Source organism: Ammospiza caudacuta, chromosome 8 (assembly GCF_027887145.1).
Source record: "Ammospiza caudacuta isolate bAmmCau1 chromosome 8, bAmmCau1.pri, whole genome shotgun sequence".
Taxonomy (NCBI): Eukaryota; Metazoa; Chordata; class Aves; order Passeriformes; family Passerellidae; genus Ammospiza; species Ammospiza caudacuta.
The window spans coordinates 42,301,827-42,317,468 of NC_080600.1; the positions used below are offsets into that span (position 1 = coordinate 42,301,827).

General features: G+C 48.0%; 1 protein-coding gene across 1 annotated transcript in view; it reads left to right on the plus strand.

Moving 5' to 3' along the window:
* The first annotated feature begins 2,101 nt into the window (after nucleotides 1-2,101).
* LYPD6B (LY6/PLAUR domain containing 6B) overlaps nucleotides 2,102-15,642 on the plus strand; it is a 40,741-nt gene continuing 27,200 nt past the window's right edge. Inside the window, 1 exon segment of the mRNA XM_058809742.1 lies at nucleotides 2,102-2,161. Within this exon segment, the coding sequence (XP_058665725.1) occupies nucleotides 2,102-2,161 (60 nt within the window).

The following is a 15,642-nucleotide window of genomic DNA, read 5'->3' on the forward strand; positions in this document are numbered from 1 at the left end:
GGGCGGTTCCAGTTCCAAGGACCCCGGGGGAGGTTCGGGGGCCGCCCCCTGTCCCCGCAGGTGTCCGGGTCCCGCCCTGCCCGCAGGTGCCACCGCCCCGGGGGCGGGCACGGCGAGTCCGAGCCGCCCGCTCCGCCCCGGCCCCGGCCCCGGCGCCTCCTCCGCCGGCTCCGCCCGCACGGCCAGCGGCGAATATCCCGCTGTCCCGCTGTCCTGCTGCTCCCGTGTCCTGCTGTCCTGCTGCTCCCGTGTCCCGGTGTCCCGGCACGCAGGGTGAGTGCGGGGAAGGGGCCCGGGAGGGAGCGCGGAGCGGGGCGGGCTCGGGGCTGCGGGTCCCGCTCCGCCGCCCCAGCTGATGCTGAGCCGCGTCCCAGCCGGGGCACAGCGAGGTGGCACCGGCATCTGGGTGTCCCCAGCCCCACGGGGACAGCGAGGTGGCACCGGAATCTGGGTGTCCCCAGCTCCCCACGGGGACAGCGAGGTGGCACCGGAATCTGGGTGTCCCCAGCCCCACCGGAGGGCGAAGTGGCACTGAAACCTGGGTGTCCCCAGCTCCACTGGAGGGTGAAGCGGCATCGGAATCTGGGTGTCCTCAGCCCCATGGGCACAGCGAGGTGGCACCGGAATCTGGGTGTCCCCAGCTCCACTGGAGCACGAAGTGGCACCAAAATCTGCGTGTCCCCAGCCCCACCGGAGGGTGAAGTGGCACTGAAACTTGGGTGTCCTCAGCCCCATGGGCACAGCGAGGTGGCACAGAAATCTGGGTGTCCCCAGCCCCACGGGAGGGTGAAGTGGCACTGAAACCTGTGTCCCCTCAGCTCCTGTGGCGTGGGAGGTGGCACTGGAATCAGGGTGTTTCCAGCCCCCTCGGGGAGCGAGAAGTAGCACCAAAATCTGGGTGTCCTCAGCCCCACCAGAGGGTGAAATGGCACCAAAATCTGTGTGTCCCCAGCTCCACTGGAGCACAAAGTGGCACCGGAATCTGGGTGTCCCCAGCCCCACCTGGAGCACAAAGTGGCACTGAAATCTGGGTGTCCCCAGCTCCCAGGGAGTGGAAGGTGTCAGGACGAAATCAGGATGTCTCCAGCCCCACCTGTTCAGGGGAGTGGCAGGTGACACCAAAAGAGGGTGTCCCCACGCCTGCTGGTTTTGGGGAACAGGAGGGAGCACCAAAATCAGCGTGCCAGCAGCTCTGGTGGTTGTGGGGAGAAGGAGGTGGCGCTGCAAACAGGTGTCTCCAACCCTGGCAGTCTTGGGGAGCAGAATGTGGCACTTAAATCAAGGTGTCCCCAGCCACACAGCACGCAGGAGGTGTCACCAAAGCCAGGGTGTCCCCAGCAGCCGTGACAGAGGCAGGAAGGAGCCAGGCTGTGGGAAGCGCTGGGTGTGCAGCGTCAAGTGCCTGGGACCCAGCTCACAGCCTGTGTTTAACAGGTCCCTTGTAAAAGTGCAGTTATTACACATCCCCTGATGATTATAGAGCTGTAAAAAGAGCTGGGCTCCGTGTTCCGCAGGTGTGGACGCCAACCTCGGGCTCTTCAGCAGTGGGGCTTCACCGTAGGAAGTGACAGAACGCCATAAAAATGTACTTAGTGCAGCAAAAACTGTGAGTGAAAAATACAAGCTGCCCACCCTGAAGGCTGCAAGGGGATTTTGGATAAGGGCCTGGAGTGGCAGGATGAGGGGGAATGGCTTTCACTGCCAGAGGGCAGGGCTGGATGGGATTTTGGGAAGGAATTCCTGGCTAGGAGGGTGCCAAGAGAAGCTGTGGCTGCCCCTGGATCCCTGGAAGGGTCCAAGGCCAGTCTGGATGAGGCTTGAAGCAGCCTGGGATAGTGGAAGGTGGACTGGGATGTGTTTAAGGTGTACTGGGATGTGTTTAAGATCCCCCCCCAACCCAAACCATCCTGTGATCCTATAGAAGCAAATGGGCAGGGTGACTCTGGCAGGTTGGAAAAGCGTTGCCTTTAGCATGGTGTTTTTCTTCAGAATGGACACAGGATTCTGTTCCCTATTCCCCACATCCAGGTGCATATCCTTGTGCAGAATCAGGCTGTAAATCCTTGGAACAGCACCCAGCAGTGGTGTGGGGACTGTGGGGATGGTGGGCGCCGAGGGCTCGGTGCCGCACGAGGCCCTGGGTGCTCTGCTGATGGAGGGAGTGAAAACACCCCTGGGGCTGAGCAGAGCACGTGGCTCACTCAGATAGAGCTGGTTTGCAAGACCCAGCTGGTTGGTTCCTGAGGGCAGTGTCAGGAAAACGGGATTGTGTGATTTCCCATCTGTCAGAGGGCAAGGCAGCGAGCCGCCGGGGCAGGGATCACAGCCATGTGCTGCAGCAATGCCGTGCTGCTAATCCCAGATGCTCAGAGAATGAGTCAAGTTTCTCTCCCTCAATCAACATGTTTTTGTTTAAAATTGTAAAATATGAAGTGTAGAGACATCTGTTTCTCAGGTCAGTTTTGACCCTCTGAGTTTTCAAGCTTCCTCCGTGGCTTCGAACCTCCCCGTTGTCACACCTCTGCTTGGATGAGTTTCTAAGAAAAGGACAAAAAGATTAAAATGTTTGTGGTGACAGAGAATAAAGTGTGAGAACTCAAAGATCAGCTCAGAGGAGGAGAATTCAGAGCTGACTCTGTCGGTGTTTTGTGTGTCTGTGTCCCCTTGCCCAGCCAGGCCCTGTACCTGCAGCGCAGGTGAATTCCAGAGGTAATTGCAGAGGGATGTTTTATGGCAGGGAGCAGGGGAGTTGTCCAGGTTGTTCCACAGCTTGGTGATTCATCAACCTTTGCATGGTGATATTTTACCCTTCAGTCAGCCCACAATTAACTCGTTTAGCAGAGCTCCCCCTCTTCCCGCCGTGCCTTCCTTGCTTTAAGTCAATTAGTGCTTCCCAGCGTGATAATTGCTCTGCCAGCCCCATCCTCTCAGTGACGTCCCTTCCACAGGGATAATCTGCAGCCCGTGGCTCTGCAGGGCCCTCTCTGAAGTTTGACATCTGGGTGATGCTCGCTGTCAGGAGAGGGAGATCCCATAATCAGCTTACACGGGATGGATCCCGCCTGCTGATCCTCTTGGGATGAATTCCCTTTGTCTGGCACGAGGAGAGGGAGGGAAAGCACGGCCAAGGTGGGGGAGATTGGTCTCTAGGTCAGGGAGGTGATTGCCATTGGCAGCCCGAGGTGCTGCAAGGAAAATAATCCATTTTTTTCCTTTTCCTGCGCCCTTGGGAGCTCTGTAGGAGAGACACCTGTGCCTTGTTAACTCAAGGCTGAGGCACGTTATCCCAATGTCTTTCTGCCTGGTTTTGCATTTTCCCAAGTTTCAGCTGTGGGAGAAGAAAGAGGGAGTATTTCCTTTTATCCTGTTTATATGGATGTGGTAATTACATAGGAGAACCCTGCAGAATCAGGAGTTACAAATTCAGAAATCACCAAGTGGAAGATTCCCAACCCGTGGAAGATTCCCTGCCTGTGGAAGATTCCCTTCCCATGGCAATGGATTGCAACAAGACAAACTTTAAGCTCCCTTCCAACCCAAACCCATTCTATGATTAAAAATTCTAAAACATAATGATTCTGCTGCATGAAGTCTGCTACTCCTGAAAATTCCCCTCTTTTTTTTTTTTTTCCCACCCAAGTCTGTGTTCCTCAATACTTTAATTCCTTTGCTCAGACCTATTGGCTGGATCTTGTGGACTCAAAGGAAAGGAATGCTCCGGTTATTGTTGTGTGCGCCTCAAAGGCCTCCTGGATGAGGGGCATGTCCAACAGCTCAGGAGTGGTGAAAAGGCACCTTTGATAGTTCCCTGCCAGTAAACTTCAGAAGGAATTCCAGGTGGCAGCTTTCCTGAGGGATTGAGGCGGACTGAGTGATGCATGAGATGCCGGCAGGGATTTTTCCAGTAATTGCTGGGAGAATCAGCCTAAATAAGGAGGTTTCAGCTGGGCTTTGCACGTGATTTCTGTGATTTCTGCAGATGTTGGATCACCAGGATGGTCGTTCCAAGGGCCAGGTGCTGAAGGCTGGCTTGGACAGGGCTTGGAGCAGCCTGGGACAGTGGAAGGTGTCCCTGTCCATGGCACAGGGGGCAATGGGATTAATTTAAGGTTCCTCCCAACCCAAACCATCCTGGGATTCCATGATTTTCAGTGAAGGCTCAGGATAACTGCTGGCATTCCTCATTTTCTTGCTGTGCCCATGCTATGATCCAACAAAACGAGATTGGGATTTCTTGCCTGGAGCCTGGGGCTTTTTGATGTGCCTGGGTTGAACTACAGGCTTTGGCTTGGGACCAAACTGGGGGTAAAATGGTTTTTATTTGGGTTTTGCTTTGATGTTCACACAAATCTGAGCTGTTGTGTGAAAGCTGCTTGGAATAAACTTACAAACCCCATTGCTGATATCATCTTATAGGTCTGGAAGCAGGGCAGTAAAGGACCAGAACCTGAGGGATTGTGTTAAAAAAGCCCCAAGGAATCGTCCTGGAATGGTTTGGGTTGGAAGGGCCCTAAAAGCTCATCCCATTCCCAGCAATTCTCCTGAGGTTTGTACAGGTGGCAGGGGTAGAACCCAGTCCTGCCCTCACTGCTTTGCAGGGAAAATTGTGGTTTCTTAAATTCAATGTTTCCACTCCCCAGCTCTCAATATAGGGGAAGGCCCCTCCATCCTTCATTTTCCTCTTTCATTATCCTGCATTTTTTACCTGTTAAAAAACAAAGTGGGAAGAGATCCTTGCAACAATGGCGTGAAAAATCAGGTGTATAAATAGATTGGACATTCTGCTTCTTCAAAATGTTGAAATAGAGTGGTTCTCACACTCTCAATTAGTTTTGCCCATAAATTAGTGTGTCTGTGAGAACAATTGTCTTTCCTATTCAAAATGTCTGTGTTTTCCTATAAAGAAATGTGGTTTTCTTCCTTGTAGCCCAGTTGCAGGATTATTTCCAAATGTTAGGGAAGCTAAGACTGAAATCCTTCAGCCTGCCTTGGTTTATATGGATGGAGAGTTAACAAGTTGTAGGAGCAGCCTTGCCTTAGGTTTAAGTGCAAGATATTGCAATTTTGGATGTTCCTTCAAATTTATCAGGCAAAAAACCTGCGTGAAACACCATCTTTAGTGGGATCATAACTATTCCTTCCCTGGTGGCCCCATGGAAATTTTCACCCCTTCAATTCCTGCCACAGAGTGCAGGGTTGATGTTGGAATTATGGTTACTGAGAATTTTAGATTTTTTGTGTTGATAGGTATTGATTTTTAAGAGAATATTGTATTTGATTTGAGGATGTAGAGAAACCATTATAGAGAAAACTTTTTAAAATACACGTATGTGTTAATTATCATTATAGTTGCCATAGTATTTATACCTTGTCTACTTCAGTATATCCAACAGATTTTTAACAAAGATGTCAAAACAGTGTTCATAATTCAAATAGGAGGGAGAGATGTTGGATTCCTGGTTGCTGAGAATTTCAGACTTTCTGTGCTGGGAATTTCAGACTTTCTGTGCTGGGAATTTCAGACTTTCTGTGCTGGGAATTTCAGATTTCTGTGCTGGGAATTTCAGATTTTCTGTGCTGGGAATTTCAGCCTTTCTGTGCTGGCAGGCACTGACCCCCAGGAGAACACTGCACTGACCTGAGGCTGTGGAGAAGCTTCCAGAATGGAATGATGGAACTGGGATTGTGGGTGTGGGGTTTGGATAGAAGTGTGTGATAGCACAGGGTGGGAAACTCAGAGTTTAAGGGTTTAGAATATAGCAATGTATATAGAGCAGGGTGGAGGCTGGTCCTCCTTGTCCTTCTCCTTCTTCTTCTCCTCCTTCTCCTCCTTTTGCTTCTTCTCCTTGTCCTTGTCCTTCTTTCTTCTTCTCCTTCTTTCTTCTCCTCCTTCTTTCCTCACCTCCTTCTTTCTTCTCCTTTCTTCTTCCCCTCCTTCTCCTCCATGAGTTTGGGTGGTTTTGTGTAATTGATATAAAAGTCCACATTGAAGGCCATGACCGATTGGTTTTTGGGTTAGATTGAAACTAATTGAGGTGTCATTTCTTAATTGGACAGTTGATCCTTAAAAAGGCCTTGTAGAGAGAGAGAGACACAGCTCCATTTTTAGAGTTTCAGAGTGAAGCTCTACAGAACTCAGGGTTTGTGAGACTGTGACAGAGATAAGAACTGATAAACACCTGAGTCCCAACAAGAAATCCCATCTCACACATTTAATCCTGACCTTGGCAGAAAACCCCCAAAGAACCCACTCAGGCCGAGGCTGTTTGGGGTTGGAAGGAGCTGCCATCCCAGCCTGGCTCCCCCAGGAGCTGCCTCTGGCCCTGGTGCCTTCCTGGTGCTCCAGGGCGCTTTTCCACCCTCCCTTCCTCACCTCCCCACGTCAGGAGCAGCTCGGCAGACACCAGCTAATCTCCCCAGCCCTGGGGATGTGCCCTGGAGGGTGATTACCTGCTCAGGAGTCTAAACACGCAGATGGGAGCACTTAGCACTCAGCGTCATCTAATCCCTTTTTAGTTTTTTGGGAAAAATGCTGCCCCGCTTTTGTCCTGATGTGAAGAAACCTGTTGCGGCAAATTGCACTAATTCAGAGCTCAGCTTAGAGCCTGAAATTGAGCTAAAAGCTTTGGGAGAAGCACAGCCAGGGGCCTCGTGTGCCTCCTGAGCGCCTCAAACCTTGTTTTCAGGGGCTGGTTCGGTTTAAATGTCATTTAAGGCTTCAGGCCTTTTGGTGCTTGGGATGTGTTAGATGTGGGGGCTTGGACAGTGTGGCTGTTCCTTCTTTCAGCTGGCAGCTAAGGAAATCCATTTTATGGAATATCCAGTGCTGGAAGGGTCCCACAGGATCATGGATCCAATCCCTGTCCCTGCACAGACACCCCAAAATCCCACCCTGGGCATCCCTGGCTGTCCAAATTCCTGGAGGTGTTGGGAGTGTGCCCATTCCCTGGGGAGCCTGGGCAGTGCCAGCACCCTCTGGGGGAAGAATTGTGCCCTAAAATCCATCCTAATTTTGCCCTAAAATCCATCCACCCAGCTCCAGGTGTTCCCTGGTCCACACAGATGGGAGCCGCCCCCCAGGAGGAGGCTCCAGGCTGGGATGAGTCTCCTTCCCCTCACTCTTTTCCCCAGGCTGGACACACCAAAGTCTCTCTGTCTGTGGTTTGTCTGATAACATTCCAAATCCACAGCAGAGAAGGGAAAAATTCTTTGTGTTTCAGGGAGGGCTTTTGCTGTGGGTTTTTATGTTTTTATGGCTTTTCCTTGGCTTTTACTTTCAGAGCATCAGGTGCACGCTCAGGTCCCAGCACTGTTCTCTGGCTGGGATCATCATTTTTCCCTTGGAAGTTCACTCTCTCCTTCTGTTGTGCCTGGCTGGAGAAATGCACAGTGTTTGAAATATAAACATCTTCCCAGGCTCATCCTTGTTCCTGTAATTCCCACCTCGGACTCTGTGGGATAATTCATCCCCTCCTTGGGTGTTTCATCAGCAGCTGCTGGATCCCAGCTGTCCAGGAAAACGTGGCTGCTCCAAAATTGGAGTCTGCTCCTGTGCCTATCCTTTAAAACTAAACCTACACATCAAAAACCCCAAAATTAAGATTACAGTGGTACTTCCCTCTTTGGGAAGGTTGAGGGCGGCTCATCTGCCTCACGTGGATGTAGAGTCAAATCCGAGGGTGTTTATATAAATATATAAAAATGAATTTCATGAATTTCACCCAACAGAAGTCAAGGAAGCAGAATGTCCAAGCAAACCCAGGAGATGCTGGCACTGCAGCTGCTCCTCTGGGATATCAGGTTTTGGAGCACCATGTGGGTGTAAGGGCTGGGGAATCTCCCCGTGCAGAGCTAATTCCAGCCTGGGGCTGCTTTCTGTTCCTCATAATTATTTTATTTTTCTGAGATTATTGCGACACTGCCTGATATCAATCTAGTCTGATAACACTGAAAATCCACAGCACAGAAGGGAAAAATTCTTTCTGTTTCAGGAAGGACTTGTGCTGTGAGCTTTTATGTTTCATCTTCTTGTTTCTTTATTTCAGGCTTTATTTATTTGTATATATATGTGTGTGTATATATACATACTTATAGATACATATATACACATACACATATCTATATACATACATATACATATATATAAACTGTCTCTATAACACATCAGAATTTACTATTTGGCTTCATTTCTTCCAATGAAGAAACAGAAATTTCTTCAAATTGAAGAAATTTAAAGAAACGAAGAAACAGAAATTCCTATCTTTTTTTCCCTGTAATAATGCTCACATTTGGAGAGATTTGTGAAACCATGGCTAAAAATTTGAAGAAACAAAGAAACAGGAATTCCTATCTTTCCTTTCCTTCCCTGTAATAATTCTCACATTTGGAGAGATTTGTGAAACCATGGCTAAAAAATTGACACTGGCACCAATGATCTCTAGTGGAGAAAACCTTAAAATTGGTGTTTATAATATTCATGAGGTATCAAAGAGCTGCAGATTTACAGCTGATGTGCACAGACTTGAAAATCTCTTTTCTGTGAAGCAATAAGTGAAGTTAATAATTACAGCCCAATTAGACCAGGAGAGTGATGTGTGGAGCCAGGTAGGATTTCTCCTTCACTGGTTACAGGAAATGAGAGATTTGGGGTGCAGGGCTGTGAGTGTCCTTTGACCTGCACTCTCTACTACAGCTGGATGAAATACTCAGAGCAGTGAGGTTTTGGTTGAAGCATCCTGCTAATTTAGCTAAAATCTGCATTTTTTTGTCCTTTAGGAGGCAGAGATGAAGGGCTGTCATTGCCTCCCTGAGTGCCCCAGGCTCTGTGAACTCTGTGCTAAATCAAACTGGAATTTGGGGCATTCACCACCCAGGAGAGGCCTGGGCTGGAAGGGACCTTAAAGATGATCCCATCCCACCCCTGCCATGGGCAGGGACACCTTCTGATGCCTCAGGTTTGGCTTTTCTATGTTTCAGGCTCTGAGCTGCTTTAGTGTAAAAGGGATAATGTTTAAGGGATGCTGAGCTCTGTGCACAGAGCAGGGAGACAAAACAATTCCTGCTCCAGCTGGGCACCAAGGACAAATGAGCCAAATCTCAGCCCAGGAGCACAAACCCCGTGGGCTGCAGAGAGAAAAACAAGCAGGGTGGGACTGCAGGGGCTAAAGCTGCAATGGGACAATGAACTGCAAGGTGCAAATGGAGCAGAGCTGATCCCAGGGACAGACCCCGGCAGCGCTCGTGCATTTTGGGGCCATTTTGGTTCATCTTGGGTGCAGCCCTGGCTGGGCTCTGGTGCTGCCCAAGGTGGATCCATGGAGGAGATGCTGTGAGTGAATCCCTGCTTTATTCTGGGACTCTGCCCAGCCTAGAGCATCCTAGATGCCTCCCAAGGCATCACTTCCACTGTCCCAGGGTTCTCCAGCCTGGCCTTGGGCACTGCCAGGGATCCAGGGGCAGCCCCAGCTGCTCTGGCAATCCCAGCCCAGCCAGGAATTCCCAATTCCCAATCTCCCCTCCATCCCTGCCCTCTGGCACTGGGAGCCATTCCCAGTGTGCTGTCCTTCCATCCCATGGAGATCTCTCTCCATCATTCCTGCACTGAGGTTGCCCCAAAGCTTCTCCTCTCCAGGCTGAGCATTCCCAACTCCCTCAGCCTTTCCCTGTGGGAGAGGTGCAGGATGGTCCTTGTGGGTCCTTTCCAACTCAGGATATTGTAACCAAACGTTAAATTTTCAAAATCAGGACATATCACTTTATATTATTTATGGATTTGTCTTGTAGAGAATCAAACCACAGCTCCTTTGTTTTTATTATTTTTTTTCCCTTTGTGCCCTTCCTTGCCCGCTGCAACCACTCCTGGCTGTGGCAGTGATTGTTTTGAACCAACTCCTCACATTTATTTATCCCTGCCACCCACCTGCCAGGACTGGGAGCCTCAGTTCCTGAGCTGTTGTGAATTCCCCAGGGAAGGCTGGAGTAGCCTTGACTCCCTTTCCTGACCAGCCCTGACTCAGAAATGCCCTGGTGCTTTGACAAATGGTGGTTGGCTGCTGGCAGAGTATTGTTTGCTGTGGTTTGAAGCCACATTTCAGAGGCAGAGAAAAATATATCACTTAAAATTCCCAGGAGAGGAGGAAAAGTCCTTTGTTCACGTATTTCAGTGCCACAGGATTTATTTTTCCCTGGCAGAACTTAGTGAGCCCACCAAGGGCAAGCTGTAAAAAAGGCTAATAATGAAATGTGGATTTTTGATACAGAGCAGTTTCTTTCCTCTTCTTCTTTTTACCAAAAGGCAAACAGGGTAACTGAAGTCACATCAGATACTTTAAATGCATTTTTGCTGGGTTATGTAACATCTGAAAGGAGCAGAATTTGTCTTTCTGCGTCAGAATTTGGTTCTGTGCATCGACTGGAGCCAGCTGGGACAGCAGATCTGATCTGATCAAAGGCATTTTCCACTTCATTTCCATACCTTATCATGTCTTCCTCAGCAATAAAACCTGAGGATTTGGTCTTTCCAGAGACTCAGGGAATGGTCAGGCATTGATGTGCTGGTGGGAGAGGATGAGTGATTGCCTTTGCATCACTTATTAAATTGCTTTTTCTCTTTTTAAAATGTAAATAATTTTTTTAAAGTGCATTCTGCAATGGAATGTTATTATTATTATTATCCCATAATAACTGATCACCCAAACCTCTTGCTTTGTATTTAGGCTGCTCTTGGGTTTTCAAACCTCAAATTCTCAGCCCTTCCTTGCAAAAAGCCTTCCAAGCCTTCAGGAGTTGCAGCTGTAGGGTGGGACTGTGCCTCCCCAAAAGCTGGCTGACAGAACAGCCCTGGGATTGAAAGGAGCTGTGTTTTCCCTTCTCTTTCAAAAAGCCCAGGGCAAACAGCAGCTCCTCTGATGCCTGAATTCCATAAAAAACACCCCAGGAGCTGCGGGGTGGCTCAGGTTTTAACCTCAGGTCAGCAGCTGAAGTCAGAGCTCTGTAAAATCCGTGCAGGAACATCACAGGAGTGGGAGCAGAGAGCCAGGAAGGACCAGGGACACCTGGAGCTGCTTTTTGGGGTTGTTCTGCATTGGGAAAAACCTGTCCTGTGGTGTCCAAACCCCAGAAAATGTCCTTGGAAACGTGAATTTATTGATGAGCACTCTGTGTGCCAGGGGAAGCAAATTAGGGACAATGCTGGGATTTGAAGGATTTGGTGTCAGTGATGGAGACGGGGAAGACTGATTGGTGATCAAAATCCAAATTTATTGTGGACTACTGATACACTGTTTTGGGAGACTAACAATGGTTACTGTGATGATTAGCTTAAAATCACATTCACAAACTTATGCATTTTAAACATCTCTTGCTTGCAGAGTTTAATGAAATTTTATTTTTCTGGTAAACCAGTCTGGTTTAATCTTCTTGAAATCTTGATTTAATTCTCAAAGTTCTGTTTGCTCTTGCCAAGGCACTTTGTCTCTCAAATCTCTTATGTTAACCAGGTCCAAAGTCCATCATCTCTCCTGTGTCCCAGTATCCCAAGAGAGTGGAACAAATTTTACACTCAATTTTTACATGGATTTTGAACAATTTTTCCATGTATAGACACAGACATCTATTTACACTTGGAGCTGGTTTTCAGGGTTGTTCTGCCATGAAAAAAAAAACTGTCCTGTGGTGTCCAAACACCAGAAAATGTCCTTGGACATGTGAATTTGGGAATGAGGGTCAAAATTGGGTTTGAGGTTGACCTCAGGGCCTGGGGGTCCTGGGAAGGATGAGCTGTGGCGTTGTTCCAGTTGGTTATCAGGTTGTGTTTAATCCAGAAATTAAGGATATTTCAGGCTTTTTTTGGGTAGTCACTCAGACTTGTTGTACATAGTATTGCTAATATGCTTTTTATTTGATTTTATGAATGGTGGTAATATTCCACCTGGATACTTTAATTATGGAATTCTCTGGATGCTTGGTGACTTTTCAAATTAGATGTCATTTCTAGGGTTTGGGGATTTTAAACCCATAGCCCCATTTTCTTTAATATTGCCAAAAATGTGGCATTGCCTGTGTGAGGATGAGAAAGTCCAGTTTGTAGCTTTCTTACCACAGGAAGTTTCCTTTATTCTGTGTGGATAGAAACCAACTCTTTTCTTCTGTTAATACCCAGCTAAGTGCAGAGTATAAATTTATTAAATTAGAAAAATTATATAAAAGTATAAAAAGCATAATATATATATATATAATATATACTATATAAATTACATATTACATATTACATATTATATATTACATATTATATATTATATATTATATATTATTATATATTATATATTATATATTATATATTATATATTATATATTATATATTATATATTATATATTATATATTATATATTAGAATAGGCAATTTATATTATATAATAGACAATATTATATATTGTTTATATATATAATATTTATTTATTAGTAAACATTATACATATTCATTTAAAATATATTCCTCTATGTGGCGTTGTTAGTAGTTTAACCAGCACAGTGAAGCAATTACACAACAAACTCCTCTAAAAAGAATGTTTAATTGCCAAAGGAATTTTTACTTGTGTGCTTAGCTGCCAAAATAAAGGGAGCTGAGATCTTCTCTGAATTGTCAGGATTGTCTTAACTGGTAAAATCCATGTTTACAACCTTGCCTGTGGTTAACCACCCCTAGATAAGATCATGGACTGTCTCCCTGTGCTGTAACAGGTGAGGGGTTGATGCTGCAATTCACATTTAAATCGCTTTGTGCTTTATTTATTTATTTTTTTTCTCTGCCTTTGAGAGGGGTTTGCTGTGCCTGAGGAATGTTATCAGTTGATGAAGTGTTTCCCCAGATAATCCACTGTGGCTGGGGAGGGAATGCTTTGCCTTCCCTGCCACTGCGCTGCCCCGTTTTATTCTGAGGGGCTTCCATGAAAAAAAAAGGCTGCAGTGGTTGAGGATAATGTGCTAAACCACATGTCCGGGCACATGCGGGAGGTGAAACCTGAAACTTGGCACTTCAGACACTTTTAAAGTCAACACAGCTAAAAGCAGCCACAACTCTTTAACTGTTCCTTAGTTATGCAGAAAAGCAGAAAAAAAAAGAGTCTTTCAAGCACTGCTTTCAGCCCAGGTGTTGGTGTCAAACTGCTTCAGTTTTCTCTGGAGTTTATCAGGTAAAAGTGAGATTTGAGGTGGAGCATTTGGGCTTTGCCAGCAGGGTTTGCGTTTTAGTGCTGCTGGTTTTACACCTGAGCAATCACCGAACTCATTCCCTAATTCTCCTCTCAGGGCTGCCCCAACCAAGGAAAGGAGAGGAAATTCTTCCTCCTCCCTCTGTGCTGCCAAAAAAATAATCTGCTGGGCACCTCTGGGTTGTCCACCCAGCCTTCAAAATCCCAGGGTTGTCCCTGATTGTGCTTCCCCTGGCACATAAAGGGTGTTCATCAATAAATTCCTGTGTCCAAGGACATTTTCTGGGGTTTGGACACCTCAGGACAGGTTTTTCCCAAGGCAGAACAGCCCTGAAAACCAGCTCCAAGTGTAAATATATGTCTGTGTCTATTGACTGAAAAATTGTTTAAAATTCATGTAGAAATTGAATATAAAATCTGTTAAAAATTAATTACCAGCAGTCAGATTAGGTAGGCAGATGAGGAGTTTGTCCTCCACCAGAATGCAGCTCATTGCAGGTTGTTCTGCAGAAGAAATCTGAAAAATAATAAACTTTGCAACCGTGGAGTAAAGTGCTGATGTATTTCCATTTGAAAGTAGCATTTAAATCAAGGATTTTCTTCTGAGCACCTGCAGGATTTGATTATCCCCTCAAACAAAGGCAGGAATTGGAATTGTGTGGATTTTGGTGAGTGTCTTTCATTTTTATCCCTCTCTCCACTTGTTTGTAGCTTTTTTATGTTTTCTTCATGTGCTTTGCCAGATAATTTGATTCAGGATTTACATTTCTTTGGTCAGCCTCAGCATCTGATTTCTAGACAGAGGAGGAACAGCTGGACTGGGATCTGTTCCAAAATCCCTGAATGGAGAATGCTCCCTCCATGGGATGGGGATAATCTTGGGATTGTCTTTGTTTTTAAGGTGCTGCCCCACTGGAAACTCGAGGTTCAGACCTGCAGAAAATTGACTTATTTGGAAAAACTGAAGGAGGAGGCTCAGCTCTCCTGGCTGAAGCAAAATTCATTTATTTCTGTATTAATATGGGATAAAGCAATCCAAAAAGCACAAATCTTGTGAGGAGCAGATGTGGGAGCTGGGAGGGGACTGGAAAATTCCTGAGGGAGCTGGGAAGGGGCTGAGCAATACCTGAGGGAGGTGGGAAGGGGCTCAGCCTGGAGAAAAAGAGGATCCAGAAGGGAAAAGCTCTGCAGCAAAAACCTTCCTCAGACTCCCCTCACTTTTTTTTCCCCTCATAGTTGCTCCCACTTTTTGATTTTCCCCTCATGGCAATGGGGAGACCCTGAGGGGCTGGAGTGGGGCCAGGGAAGGGAACGGAGCCGGGCAGGGCCTGCAGAATCCCTGAGGGAGCCGGGCCGGGGCTGCAGAATCCCTGAGGGAGCCGGGCAGGGGCTGCAGAATCCCTGAGGGAGCCGGGCAGGGGCTGCAGAATCCCTGAGGGAGCCGGGCCGGGGCTGCAGAATCCCTGAGGGAGCCGGGCCGGGGCTGCAGAATCCCTGAGGGAGCCGGGCCGGGGCTGCAGAATCCCTGAGGGAGCCGGGCCGGGGCTGCAGAATCCCTGAGGGAGCCGGGCAGGGGCTGCAGAATCCCTGAGGGAGCCGGGCAGGGGCTGCAGAATCCCTGAGGGACCCTGAGGGGCTGCAGAATCCCTGAGGGAGCCAGGCCGGGGCTGCAGAATCCCTGAGGGAGCCGGGCAGGGGCTGCAGAATCCCTGAGGGAGCCGGGCAGGGCTCACCTGGAGCACAGGAGGATCCCCAGGGATCTTTTCCCTCTCTGGAATTCCCTGCCAGGAGGGCACAGCCGGGGGGTCGGGCTCTGCTCGCAGGGAACAGGGACAGGAGCAGAGGGAACGGCCTCAGGCTGGCCCAGGGCAGCTCAGGGGGGATTTTGGGGCAATTCCTGCAGGAAAAGGTGCTCAGGTGGAGTCCCCATCCCTGCAGGGAGTCCACAGCCCTGTGGATGAGGGACATGGGGCAGTGCTGGGAAATGGCTGGACTCAATAGTCTGAGAGGGATTTTCCATCCTTGACAATTCCAATTTTTATTCCACATCACTAAGGCACTCTGCTGTGCCTTATTCCCATCGCGTTTTATCTCTCTCCGTGGTGGATTTGGACCCAGTCCTTGTGGGGTTTGGCTCCCAGCTGGGAGGATTCCTGATGGGAGATGCCTGGCAAAATTCCCAGCTCCTGCTGTTCCCACAGCTAGCCTGGAAATGGGTGGGGCAGAGCAGAGGAGCAGCACCAAAGGTACAAAAACTGAGATTGCCTGCTGGAATGGCAGCTCATCAAAGGGAAATCCATAAAATGAGCAATAAAGTTCCTTTGAAAGCTTCAGGTTCACTCATTTTACTACTGCAGGGAGATGTGATGTAGATACACGTAAAACATGGGTTTGTGTGGGGAATATGGGATTTATTCCCTGGGAAAGGAGATGA